At 48.5% G+C, this 14,548-nt stretch overlaps 1 protein-coding gene across 2 annotated transcripts in view; it reads left to right on the forward strand.

The window, feature by feature from the left end:
* Positions 1-14,548, forward strand: part of ANGPT4 (angiopoietin 4) — a 50,252-nt gene that overhangs the window by 13,073 nt on the left and 22,631 nt on the right. For both annotated transcript variants that reach the window (XM_055544669.1, XM_055544668.1), the window contains exons 2-3: positions 10,410-10,565; positions 12,091-12,212. In XM_055544669.1, the coding sequence (XP_055400644.1) occupies positions 10,410-10,565; positions 12,091-12,212 (278 nt within the window). The remainder of the gene's footprint in view (positions 1-10,409; positions 10,566-12,090; positions 12,213-14,548) is intronic.

Genomic DNA, 14,548 nt, shown 5'->3' on the forward strand with positions numbered 1-14,548 from the left:
TCTAAGGTGGCCCCAGCATAGGGCTGGGAGGGCAGTACTGGCCCTTGGTGGGAGGCCTCTGTTCCTCTCCAGATGGTTCTCAGGGCTGCTTGAGGGTCTTCAGGACATGGTGGTCAACTTCCTCCAGAGCAAGAGATTCAGGAGGGAGAAAGTGGAAGCCACGAAGTGATGTTGCCACAGTGTGATGATGTCAGCCCGGCTCACCACCACCATGTCTACAGTATCCTGTTGTTCACACTGGCCAGTCTGATGACACGGGGGCATGAGAACTGGGAGGGGAGGAGATCACTGGGGCTGCCTTGGAGTCTGGAGGCCACAAGCAGCCCATTGAAGTGGTGACAGCCATGAGGGCCTGGTCCCGAGCCGGCCTCTGCCACTCACAAGCTGTGAGACTTGGGCAACGGCTCGTCTTCTCTGTGCTCCTTTTCCTTGGCCGTGAAATGGGGGCAATGAGACCATCAAAATCTAAACAGACCAAATAAGGCCCTTGGGGCAATGCCTGACACCACCTCTGGAGCAGGAACGAGCCTCCTCTAGTCACTGCTCTCCCCCCAGTGCCCTGCATCGGTCCCAGTGCTTCTGAATGAGTTTGCTTAACAGACAAATGAGCCCCAAGACTGTGTCAGGTTTCTGGAACTTTCTCCTTCAGATACCCCAACCTGGCTCTCTCCCTTCCTGTGAGCCTCCCTCTGCTCTTCTCCCCTCCCTCCAGCTTCCCCTTTTCTTCCTGCCCTTGAACTAGTGGTCTCTCCAAACTCTCTGACCCCTCTGGCCATGCCTCTCACAGGGATCCAGGGGGCAGCTGGGGCTGAGTCAGAGTCTCCAAACTTATTTCTAGCACCCAAACGAATATTCCAAGGAAATCTGGTGCCCTTTACATAGAATGGACCTATTTGTGTTTTTTTTTAACAAATAGTTACTGAGCCCCTCTTATTTGTTACTGAGTTGGTATAGCTACTGGCACTGCTTGAGGCACAGAGGGTATAGCCATGAACAGGACACCCCTGTGCTCCTGCAGCTGACATTCCCATGGGGGGAGAGAGGCGAATAGGAAACAACTGCAGTGATTTCAAACACGTGACATGCTATGACAAAACCACAGTCATGGCAGGTGTCGTAGGGCTGGGGGTGCACTTACCTTTGATGGGGTGGCCATCAGAGGAGGTGACACTTGTGGGCAGACCTGAAAGCCAGAAGAGAGCTGACAGGAGAAGCTCTGGAAGCTGCTGAGATTGGGGCGTGTGGATGTGTGTTGGAGGATTTGAGTAGGTAACACCCTGGCTCCATGGTCAGACCCCGGCATCCCTCTTCCAAACACAGTGTGTGAACCACAGACACAACCCTCTGCCCAGAGCAGTTCGTCCAAATCTCAAGTGTCCTTATCCTTTAAAGCAGCTGCTATGGTTTGAGGGATTTATCCCCAAGCAGCCTTGCAGAGGGATTTAGTAACAAGTGGGCAGGATGTTCCCAGCAGCCCTGATGTGATGGCAAAAGCCTGGAAATGAACCTGCAGACCCAGCGATAGGGGACCAGAGGAGCAAACAGTGGGGCACTTCAAACAACAAGGCAAGTTCATCTGGATGAACATAGAGCAATCTCCAAATTACATTAAGAAAAAAGATGCAGGGTATGGAATGGTGAGCTGGTATTGGTATAGACTAGAAGCAGGGGAATAGGAGCCTATTCATTGCTGGTATATGCTTAGAGTTTCTTTCTTGCTCACCGGACCTGACCTCCCGGCCTCTCAAATCAGCAGACCTGGATATGAATCCAGCAACTGCCAACTTGTTGGGTGACCTCAGGGAAGTGACTCTGCGTGTCTGAGCCTCCATTTGCTCGGGCCCTTTTCTACGAGGTCCACATCTTCCCTCTTCACTCCAAGCCCACATAGTGGTACTGTTACCACCCCATCTATTGATGGCGAAATGGAGGCACAAAGGTGAAAAGTGGCAAGCCATGAAGCAGCTCAGGCTGGGGTTCCATGGTTTTATAAAAGCACTTCTCTCCTTTCCTGTTGTTCTGTTTGCCAGTGGCTATACCACAGATCTACATGGGGTAGTTTATTTCAGAGCTAACTCTTCCAGGAGGGGAGATGTCCAATCCATCCATTCATTCAGCTTAACAAATATTCATGGAACACCTAGAAATTGCCAGACATCCTTCCAAGCACCAGAAGAATTGCTAGCAAAGTCCCTGCACCCATGTTAGTGGCCCACTGAGTGTCCACTCGTGCAGCGATGTGTGTGGGAGGGGTTTTCAGAATCTCAGCTTTTCCTGTGCCTTGGGTCCCTCTGGCATCTGATAAAGATCTACAGCCTCTCTCAGAAGAATGTCTTTAAACATATATAATTACATGCTTCAGGATTTCCCTGGTTGCCAGGTATTAAGAATCCACCTGCCAATGCCGGGGACTTGGGTTTGAGCTCTGGTTCAGGAAGATTCCACATGCCTTGGAGCAGCTAAGCCCTGTGCCATAACTACTGAAGCCTGTGGGCCTGGAACCTGTGATGCACAAGAGAAGCCACTGCAATGAGAAGCTCACACACCACAACTTGAGAGCAGCTCCTACTCACCGCAACTAGAAAAGCCCGCAAGCAGTAATGAAGATAGCGCAGCCAAAAAAAAAAAAAAATTGTGTATGCGTAGATTTACAAAGGAAACAAATTACCTTGAGATACAGATATCAAATATTTTTCAGAACAGATGTGTGATGAGAGAGTAGCACACACTACCATGTGTAAAATAGATAGCTAGTGAGAAGCTGCTATATAGCGCAGGGAGCTCTGCTTGGTGCTCTGTGACGACCTAAAGGGGTGGAATGCAGGGGCGGGAGGAAGAGTAAGGACGGAAGGGATATATACAGAGAGCTGATCTACATTGTTGTGCAGCAGAAATTAACACAACGTTCTAAAGCAATTATACTCCAATTAACAACTAAATTAAAAGAAAAAAGAGCAGATGTGTGATACAGTCATATAGTACTTCTGTATTAGTCTATTAAATAACAAGACCTCTGGTGGATCTAGTACTTGCTGTCATTTTTTTTTTCTTTTTTTTGGCTGTGCTGGGTCTTGCGGCATGCAGGATCTTCATTGCAGCATTTGGGCTTCTCTAGCTGTGGTTCCAGAGCATGTGAGCTCAGAGGTTACACTGTGCGGGCTTCGTTGTCCCATGACATGTGGGATCTTAATTCCCTAACCAGGGATCGAATCCACAACCACTGTCTTAGAAGATGGATTCTTAACCACTGGACTGCCAGGAAGTCCCCCTTCCATCATTGTGAAGTTGTAGTAAGTATAAACAGTATGTCATGAATGTCCACAACCACTGGAGTGAGACAAGGGCTTATCCGTGACGTCTGCCGGTGGCAGTCACGCACACCACCGCCGCTGCAGCAATGTGTGGTCCACATCCATCACTGCAGGAAAAGCGCCTTTCAGTTAGAGATGAGCAAAATAAAAAAACAAACTGAACAAAACTATTTCCCATCCAAGTCCACAGATTCCTCAGGGATCCAGGAATAGCTGTTAAGAATGCCTGGCTGACATACTGGCTTTTCAATATTATAGTAATTATATCTGTACAGGCAGGCCTTGAAAATATTGAGAGTTTGGTTCCAAACTGCTGAAAATAAAGTGAATATTGCAATAAAGAGAATCATGATTTTTTTAGTTTCCCAGTGCATTGCAAAAGCTATTTTTACACTATATTGTAGTCCATTAAGTGTACAATAGCATTGTGTCTTAAAAAAAAAAATACAGGCCTTAATTAAAATATACTTCATTGCTAAAAAATGCTAACCATCATCTGAGCCATCGGCGAGTCGTAATCTTTCATAGTAATTACATCAAAGATGCCTGATCACAGATCACTGTAAAAATATAATAGTAATGAAAAAGAAATACTGTGAGAATTACCAAAATATGACACACGGATATGCAGTTAGTTAATGCTGTTGGGAAAATGGAACCAACAAACTTGCTTGGCACAGAGTTGCCACAAACCTTCAATTTGTTTAAAAAAAAAAAGAAGAAAGGCAGTATCTGCAAAGCATGATAAAATGAAGCATGCCTGTATACAATCTCATTCTGTTTTTTAGAATAGAGGCCATTTAGAGGTACAGAATATAAAAAACAAAAACAAAACATTACCATCACCTCCACTGTAATCGCCTTCCCTGAAGCAAAGCACCGAAGTCACTGGTTTGTGTCTCCTAGACCTTTGTCTGAGTTTACGTGAAAACACATCAGCTGGGATTTCTTACACGCAAAGGGGTGCACACTGTAGGTAATGTTCTGTATCCCGCTTTTTTCTCTCAAGAGTGTATCCGGGACATCTTTTCACGTCCACTCCCGATGAAGGTCGACCTTGTTCTTTTCAACAGCTGCTTGGTAACCCTTGATACAGACTTACAGACATACCAGAATTTTTCATGTGTCAATTACATAATCATGCTCTAGGCCTTTTAAATGGATCATGCCTGGAATCTTCCCTACCGTCTGGAGATAGGAGCTACGATTATCTGCATTCTAGAGAAGTGGCCCAAAGAGGTAGAGGTCACATAGCCCAAGGTCACAGAGCCATTAAGCTAAAGAGCTGCGATTCAAACCCAGGCTCACCATATATAAGGCACTACTCTTTCTTTCTGCCTTGGCTTTTATCTGTAGTTGACAAAACGCTTTTCCCAAATCTGAACCGTTTCTACAAAAGAGACAGGCAGGACATATCATTGTTATTGATCTTATTGATTCTCTGACACACCAGACACATTCCCACCTTAAGGCCTTTGCACAGCCTTTCCCTCCTGGAATTCCCTTCCTCCTGACTTTCCCATAGCTGGCTTCTTCACATCGGCTCAGCTCAGATGACCCCCTCTGCTGAGTGTTTCCCTGCCATTGTGGCTAAACAAGCCCCTGACCCCACTCACTACCCTGTCTTATTTTCTTTGTAGCACTCATCACTATTGGAATTTAACTGATATAGTCAATGGAAGTGTCCTGGAATCAGAAAGCTTGCCAGTTTTGTTCATTCCTTATTCTTGAGTACCTAAAACAGGATCTAGCATATAATAGGTACTCAAGAAATAATTTCTTGACTACATAAATGAAACTCAGAAGGTGAGGGATTAGTTTGAGGAAACACATTTATAACATACGTTTCCCATGGACTGTATCCTGCCAAGCTCCTCTGTCCATGACATTCTCCAGGCAAGAATACTGGAGTGGGTTGCCCTGCCCTTGTTCAGGGAATCTTTCCAACCTAGGGATCGAACCCAGGTCTCCTGCATTGCGGGCAGATTCTTTACCATCTGAGTCACCAGGGCAGCCCATATTTATATATAACACATATTATAACACATATTTTATATGGGACATTTTATAGAACCTTGTGTTGATGGATTTTATATTGAGATATAGTCCACATACAGTGAAATTCACCCTTTTAACGTACAGCTCTATGAGTCTGACAAATGTATATCATCATGTAACCACTGTCACACAATACGAAGTATTGCCAACACCCCCCAAAAGTTCCCCTGTGTCCCTTTGCTGTGAATCCCCACCCCTGGGCCTCAGCCTCTAGCAACAAGTGATTCTGACTTTTCCAGAAAGTCATATGAATGGAATCCTACAGTCTGTAGCCTTTTAAGTCTGGCTTTTTTCAATGCAGTCTAGTTGGAGGTGCCTCCATGCTGTTGAATGCATCAGTAATTCATTCCTTTTTATTGCTGAGTAGAGTTTATTGGATGACTGGGCTACAGTTGCTTATCCATTTACCAGATGAAGTCTTTTCCATTTAGATAATGCAGGAAAAAAGCAGACTTCAGCAGATCTCCTTGGCCGCTAAGGCTCTCCTGCCTATGTGCTCAGCTGTATTCTATCCAGAGTTCCTTCCTTTGTCCCCCAGGCTCTGCCTATCAAAACTCTTTCCTTTCCTTCAGGGCCCTTTTCAAATGCTCCCTCCCACAAAAGAAGCAGGGTTTACTGTCCCTGTGTCACAGGTTGGTAAAGCAAAGCTCAGGGAAAGGCAGCCTTCAACTGCTAGAGGCCCACGCTTGGACATAGCAGAGCCAGAACCAAACTCAGAGCCAAGGCGAGAAGGGGGCAGCTCAAGGGCCAAAGATCAGCCTCTTTGCAGGCCGGGGGTGGTGTGTGTGTGTGCGGGGGAGGGGGAGGTGGTGGGGGCAGGTGGCTGAGATGCAGGCCCCCTCTTTCCCATCTCAGCCCTGAGAGTTTACCAGCAGGAGGGTGACAGAGAATGGGCAGGTCAATCCTGAGTGGGGCTGGGGGGCTGGGGCAGATCCCATCTGGGGTTTCCCCTCCATGAGGACTTTTCCCTTCCCACCCTTCCAGTTGATGCCTGAGCCCTGGGCTGGACCCAACCCCCCCACACAGGCTGACATTACTCATCAGAGCTGCAGGCTGGCTGAACTGGGGCCCTTCTTGCCCAGATTACCATCCTAGAGCCCATGAGTGGGCCATGGCAAGTTGGGTGATGGGTACCAGCTGTGGGTGACCTTCGCCCACCCAGCATTTGCAGCCACAGAACAAATAGGGGACTAATAAGAGTGCTTGGGGGTTCCCATTACTAGAGAGGACCCCAAGCTACCCTGAGGCCCAAGCCCTGCTGTGCAGACCTGAGGAGCCCCCTGGGGAGGGTGTCTTGGAACCCAGGCCATCAGCTGGTGACCTTAGGCAAGTTTTCTGGGTCTCTGTTTAGGGATTTGGGCTGCTGGTCCTGGGTGGAGCTTATGGATACTTTTTCAGAATATTACTTAAAAAAATTTTTTTTTAATTTACGTATTTCTTGGTTGCACTGTGTCTTCGTGGCTGCCTGCAGGCTTTTCTTCTCTAGTTGTGAAGAGCAGGAGCTACTTTCTAGTTGCAGCGTGTGGGCTTCTCATCGTGGTAGTTTTTCTTGTTGCAGAGCACAGGCTCTAGGCGCACAGGCTTCAGTACTTGCAGCATGAGGGCTCAGTACTTGTGGCTTGTGGACCCTAGAGCGTGCAGGCTCAGTAGCTGGGGAACACGGGCTTAGTTGCTCCGCAGCGTGTGGAATCTTCCTGAGCCAGAGATCGAACCCATGTCCCCTTTAGTGGCAGGCGGATTCTTCTTCTTCCACTCTACCACCAGAGAAGTCCAGAATGTTGCTTCCAAATGCATAAAATGAGAACACCTAGTGACACTGTGACTATAATGTGCTGTAGCTGTAGCATTACCCAGTGGTGGGTTTGAGAATGTCCATTATTCTGAAGTATTTTATGACACTGTAATATCTGTGCTGTGATAGGAAATATTTGTGATTTCTGTTGGTAATGAAGTTGCAGGATCAGCTAACAGTGTTATGATTTGGAATCTCTGCTCACAATTAAAAGTGAAAGCCGCTCAATTGTGTCCAACTCTTTGTGACCCCGTGGACTATACAGGCCTTGGAATTCTCCAGGCCAGAATACTAGAGTGGGTAGCCTTTCCTTTCTCCAGGGAACCTTCCCAACCCAGGGATCGAACCCAGGTTTCCCACATTCAGGTGGACTCTTACCATCTGAGCTACCAGGGAAACCCAAGAATACTGAAGTGAGTAGCCTATTCCTTCTCCAGCAGATCTTCTCAACCCAGGAATTGAACTGGGGAGATCCTTCATTATAGGCAGATTCTTTACCAACTGAGCTATGGGGAAGCCCAGTTGTAGGATCAGCTAACAGTGTTATGATTTTGGACCTTGGCTTGTAATTGAAGGAAATGCCAAATTTTTATTACAGGTTAGTGAACAAAAAAGAAAAATGTAATTATTCTTTCACCCAAGTTCATGGACCCCCTGAATTCTCTTCACAGGCCCTGTGGTCCCCAATTAGGCATCTGTGACCTACAGATAGAATACCCAGGACTAGGGCATGAGAGCCTCCCAAGAAGCCTGAAAAAGGAATCAGATAGAGGGTGATGGGAGGGGAGGGGGGAAGGAATAGGGAGGGGAGAAGAAAAACTAGGGGAGGGTATACCTGGGAAGTTCTTCCGGAAAAAGGGAGTGGCCATATGGGTGACTGCTGCTGAGACGGAGAGTAAGCTGAGGACACAGAAGTGTCCGCTGACCACCCTTGTCAAAGACAGTTACAACGAGGTGTGTTAAAGAGTCTCTCCAAGGCTGGGGACAGGTCACTGGTGCACAGGATTCAACCATATGGGTTGTCTTTTTTTTCTTGAGTGTAGTAAATACACAGATTTTATTATACTATTATTTATGCTGTGTGAATGTGTGTGTGTGAAGAACACCATAATAATATTATTTTTTTAAAAGTAAGCATGGAGAAGGCATTGGCACCCCACTCCAGTACTCTTGCCTGGAGAATCCCATGGACGGAGGAGCCAGGTAGGCTGCAGTCCATGGGGTCACTAAGGGTCGGACACCACTGAGCGACTTCACTTTCCCTTTTCACTTTCATGCATTGGAGAAGGAAATGGCAGCCCACTCCAGTGTTCTTGCCTGGAGAATCCCAGGGACGGGGGAGCCTGGTGGGCTGCCGTCTCTGGGGGTCACACAGAGTTGGACACGACTGAAGCGACTTAGCAGCAGCAAGCATGGAGAGGGAGGGAAAAATGGAGATTATTTGTTCAAGAAGTTATGTTGTTTGGGGGTGAGCAGAGAAATTAGAGACACAGATAGAGGGAATCTGTGGAGTCAAGGATATTTTTTTTCTTTAATTTTTAACTAGGGACCCTTGGACACATTTGCCTGTTGCAGAGGCTGGGGCAGGAGAGGAAAGAAGGGTCAAAGGGACAAAGGCTTGAGAAGTTCAGACACACTTATCTCCCTGGTCCTCAAGTCCCCTTTGTGACCTCTGCAGTTGGCTGAGTCTCCTCCCAGAATTTCTGATTCTGTAGGTCTTGATCTGGAAACTTGCATTTCTCACAAGCTCCCTGGTGATGCTTGTCCCAAGGACACACTTTAAGAAGCAAGGCTCTGATCGACACCACTTGCGCCCCCTTCAGGATTTCACATTGCACTACAACGAGCCATGCCCCCTTAGAAAGCACAGAGGTGAGGGAGGTATGGGAGCAGACAGTTTAGATGGAAGAGAGGTGAAGAACTAAGGAAGAAGCAGCTGAAGCCTGACCCCCAGCCAAGGTCACCCCATCTCCCTGGGAAGCACCAGTCTTCCCAGGGACCTTGGGAGCTGCCCTGTTGGACCTCCTGGAGGGCTGAGTGACAGGGGGTGGGAAGGAGCCAGAGCTGGGGGACCGAGATGGTGGCGAGAGGCCAGCAAATATGCCCAATGGAGAGCGAGTGGAGGAGGGGCACTGGCTCTCTGTCCTCAGGCACTGAGCCCTGAGAACAGACCGTTCACCTTTGCAATTTGATCCTGGTCTCATGCCAGCTTCTCCTGCTCTTGGGAAAAAGCCGCCCTGTCAAAGAAATGAACATTAGCTTGTCAGATCCCAAGATATCTGAGCTGGGAGAACCCTTGGAGACTGGCCAGTTCAACTCCATTTCACAGATGGAGGGGGCCAGAAAATAAATGTCCGGTTTGATGGATGGACTTGCAAACTCCGGTATAGGGAAAGATGCATCCCCTCTTCCCGCTGTTGGCTCAGTCCTACGAAGCTAGGTCATGGCCATGATGTTGGGGACTATGATGACAATTGCTGTTTCCCCTCTTAGCGACTCATTGAACACACTTTTTTTTTTTTTTGAACACCCACTGTATGTTAAGCACTGTGCTAGATATGGAGATAAAGTGGAAAGCAAGCCCAAGCTCCTGGCTTCATGGCATTGACATGTCAAGGGCAAGTTTTAAAAGGCAACAAACAAAAAATATGTAATACAAAGTTGGGGCGTGATAAGGGGTTGGAAGAGAACTGAAATGACATGAGGGAGTGAGCCTTGTAGATGGTGTGGGGTGGTAGGATCCAGACGAGAGGGAATAGCATGTGCAAAGGCCCTGAGGTAGGTCCATGCTTGCTGTGTTGGAAGGGCGTCACAGAGGCAAGGTGTCTGGAGTGGAGTGAGGGGGACTAGGAGAGGAAACCAGAGTGGTAGCAGGAGACCAAGACCAGGTCGTAAAAGCACCTGCAGTCACGGAGGACTGGCTTTTCCTCCCTGACTTTTCCAAGGAAGACTTTGGTGAGATAGGAACCCTGGGAGGGCTCTGAACAGAGGAGAAGTGTGATCTGACTTCAGTTTAACAGGATCTCTCTGGCTGCTGAGTAGAGAATGGGCTGTGTATGGGACAAGGATGGAGGCAGAGAGGTTGAGGAGAAAGCAACAAATAGAGTAAGCAAGAGGTGATGGCAGCCTGACCTGGCATCAGGGCCTCCCTCAGTTGCTCTACGTCCTTCCAGGGGACATGTGGAAAGGACAGGAAGCTTCCTCTAACCCTTACCCATGACCCCAGTGCACCGTCTATCTCCTCACAGCTGGAAAGGTACATCCAGATGAACCTGAGGTTGGAGCTGGCACAGGCCCAGCAGCACATGGTCCAGAACCAGACAGCCACCATGCTGGAGCTGGGCACCAGTCTCCTGACCCAGACCACCGCCCAGACCCGCAAGCTGACCGACGTGGAGGCTCAGGTACTAGAGGGTGAGGGGGTGGTACTGGGGGCACCGTGGCTGGCCAGGCTGGCTCATAACCCTGGTCATCTTGCTTTGACCCTTGTCCCTGGGGAAGATCAGAGCCTCCTCTGACCTTACAGCCCCCTGGGGCCCCTCCCTGATGACCCCATCACAGAACTGTCTCCCACCAGGCCACGAGCCCAGAGCAGGAAGTGGGGGACGGTAGACACTGGGTTTGGCTCTTCTGCCTCTGTGATTCCTGTGTCCGGTCCGAGATGGGATTCAGCAGCACGAACACACCTGCCCTCAGGGGGCTCACAGCGCTTCAGGAAAATGTGGATAATAAATTAGACCTATTTATTAGACCTCAGGGGGACAACAACTCTGGAAGAGGAGGCCACAGGGAGCAGCAGAGAGGGAGGTAGGAAAGGGACAGGAATATAAGTGAGAGAGTGAGTAAATGAATGGCTGAAAAGACAGCTGACAAAGGGCCGCGTGTTTCTTAAACCTTACTATGTGCCAAGCCCTGTTGGAGATGCCTGGTTCTAGTTTACAGCAGTAAATAAAATAGCTATGCATCCGTACCCCCCTGGAGCTTCCTTCTAATGAGCACCAAGAAAACAAACAGGATAAATAGCATGTGTATGAGACGGTGATAGTGCTAGGGAGAAAACAGCAAGGACGAAATGACTGGTGGAGACTGTGTGCCAGGAGTGGCGAGAGGGACAAGTTGCAAGCTTAGACAATACAGCCAGGAAGGCACTGCTGGGAAGGTAGGGTTGGGGGCCAGGCTTACTAGAACAGCCTTCCCAACAGGGAGAGCAGTATGTGCAAAGGCCTGGAGGTGGAACAGAGCTGGCAAGCTCCAGGAACATCAAAGAGGCCAGTATGGCTGGAATGACCCAGGGAGACTGGCGGGCCAGCGTCAGAGGTGATGGAGGCAGGTGGCATTACAGAATTTTGCCGGCCACCACCATGTGTGATGGGAGCCACAGGAGGATTTTGAGCAGAGGGTCCGCATTTTAAAAGTCTACCCCAGACTACCAACCAAACAGAGGCCTATAGAGGACAAGATCAGGGACAGGGAGCCCTGTGAAGAGGCCAGTACAAGACACAGGGTGAGAGATGGAGGTCAGGGCCAAGCGGGTCATAGAGGGGCAGGAGAGTGGCCATAAGCAAATCGGGAGGTGGAGCAAATATCTAACTGCTGATGGATTAGATATTGGGGGGAGGTCAAGGTTGATTCCTCCCACATACATGGCAGGAGGAATGGAACTGCCATGTACAGGTATGGGGAAGAGCAAATTTAAGATAATCACAAGCCTAGCTAGGTGTCATGGTCTGTGCACAGGTTGGGAAAGCATTTCCAGAAACAAGGCAGAAGGAAAGAAAGGACCACGATATTAGGGTCTATGAGTGAGAGGATGTAAATAGGTCAGCAAGTTTCTGGAATGGCAGGGCTTGAGGTCAAGTGCGTGGCTGTTGGGCAGAGCTCCTGAAGGGCTTACAAAGCCCCCTCTCCCCACCTCCCTTGTCGGGGCAGGTCCTGAACCAGACGTCACGAATGGAGATCCAGCTGCTGGAGACCTCACTGTCCACCAACAAGCTGGAGAAGCAGCTGCTGCTGCAGGGCCATGAGCTCCACCGGCTGCAGGGCCACAACAGGTGGGCACTGGCACCCTGACACGGGGCAGGGGCAGGGACCAGGGCTGAGCTCCAGGGCTGGGCTGGGACCCAAGTGGGCTGAGGATCTGGGGTGAGCCCCAGAACCAGCCTGAGCTGGGCTCCGTCAGGGGGCAAAATGAAAAGGTGGACTTGAGTTAGTGCCCAGGATGGGGGCTAGGGCCAGAGGTAGAGGCCTGAAGACTGGAGTGAGGGGGCACTAGGGCTGGAGTTAGAGCTGGGACATGCCCAGGGCTAGGGCAAGGCCTGAAATCAGGGTAGGAGATCAGACTAAAGTTGAGAGTGAAGGTGGACACTGGGGCTTGGCTGAGGCTGAGGCTAGGGGCTAGGCAGGCATGGGGCCTGACCACCTTGCCCTGAGTGGGGACAGGAGACAGGCATTTTCCTGAGATGTGGGACACCCTGATTCTTCCTCTCTTCTTTCTCTCTCTCTCTCTTTCTTTCCTTCTTTTCTATCTTCCTTTATTTATTTTATAGATCTTAACAGCTTTTTTGAACCACCATTTACATACCATACAATTCACCCCGTACATCTTAATTTGCTCTACATATCTGTAAATAAATAAATATAATCTCACCTACCAACTCCTCTCCTTCCCAGAAACAACCACAGTGATATGTTTCTTGTCTGTATTAGCAGAGAGTCTCAGCATTTATAAGCAAATAAACACAAAGGGAACACCCTTTAAATTACAAAGAAAGAGTCCTGGGGTACAGATAAGGCAGAGACATGGACCTCTGAAGCTGATTTCATCTCAGTTTCGAGCTGAGTGCAGGAAAAACTGCCAAGCTCAGGCTGGTGGAGAAAGCAAAACCCACACAGGTAAGCAGTCACAGGCCTGTGTACAGAATGAGATGTTATTGTTGCTCATATGCTGAGTCAAGATAAGGATACAAGCATCCTCAAGCTCCCTGTGATCTGGGGGCCATTAATGACAGTTTGTACACCTCCTTATTCTTACTCCCCACCCCAAGGGACGGGGGAAGCCCTGGGATACTACCAATGACTCCGAACTGAATTCAAGTGCCTAGAAACCAGTAAGCCACCAGTGGGCTTCCCTGCTGGCTCAAATGGTAAAGAGTTTGCCCACAATGCGGGAGACCCAGGTTCAATCCCTGGGTTGGGAAGATCCCCTGGAGAAGGAAATGTCAACCCACTCCAGTATTCTTGCCTGGAAAATCCCATGGACGGAGAAGCCTGACAGGTCACAGTCCATGGGGTTGCAAAGAGTTGGACACAACTGAGCAACCACCACACACAGAAACCAGTGAAGATGGAAGATGTCATCAATACATGCTTGGCCCATGGAGACAGCTAAAATTCTAGAATCCAGGTGGAATTGTCTCTTCCTGAGGCATAATCTGGGGTCCAGAGAAATTCCTCCAGCCCTGGCTGGACTCATTTTCTTAGACTGGAGAATGGTTGGCATAGCCTCGTGCATAAGAAAATATCTCCCTCCTGCTTCATCTCTCAGCTACCCACCCACTGGCAGCAGAGGCAAATATGTATGCATAGTCCCCTTTTAACCCTTTTTAAACCCAAGCGGAACATACTATTCTTTGGAAGATGATATTTTCTTTTTTTTTTTTTTCAATTATCCTGGAGATGGTTCCATAGCTACGTGACACACTTGTGCATTCTTTTCTCCAGCTGCATAATGTTCCACTGGACGCCTGTCCCCAGATATATTCCCCAGTGCCCAGTTAATGGGTACTGAGGTTGTTCCAGTCTCTTATGATTCCAACACGTGGTGCTATGAATATTGTTCCCATACCTTATTGAACACACATGTGAACAAATCTGTAGGACAAAAGATAGTGCAAAAGCTGAGTCAAAAATGTCTTTCTTTTTAAAAAAAAAACTCATTACAAAAATGCCTCATGCTTATTATATCCTCAGACAATAGACACTTGTACAAAATGAAAGGGGAAGTTGGCCCCCTCCACCCACTCCCTTCCTTTTCATTTCCATCTGCTCAAACCTGCTCCACAGAAGTACCAGCACTTAGTGGATTTTCTTTCACATTCTCTACAAACACAGGTACCACCATGTCCTTCCATATGTCTATCCACGCCTCTTCCTATAAGCTCCCGAGTATCCCTCAACAATTTACATTAATACCTTTTTCTTTCTCTTTTAATTTCTCACATGCGGGGTTAGACTGGAGGCAGTGATGTGCCACTCCAAGTCGCTGGCCCCTTTTCCCTTCTGCACAACTGAGCTCAGCCTCCTTGCTCTTCAGAACTGCTCCAGATCATTTCCAGGGAAACCAGAACAGAAGAGCCTCAGCCACTCCTGGCTGTTGTGCATTTTGGCT

The sequence above is a fragment of the Bubalus kerabau genome, chromosome 13, assembly GCF_029407905.1.
Source record: "Bubalus kerabau isolate K-KA32 ecotype Philippines breed swamp buffalo chromosome 13, PCC_UOA_SB_1v2, whole genome shotgun sequence".
In the NCBI taxonomy this organism is placed as follows: domain Eukaryota; kingdom Metazoa; phylum Chordata; class Mammalia; order Artiodactyla; family Bovidae; genus Bubalus; species Bubalus kerabau.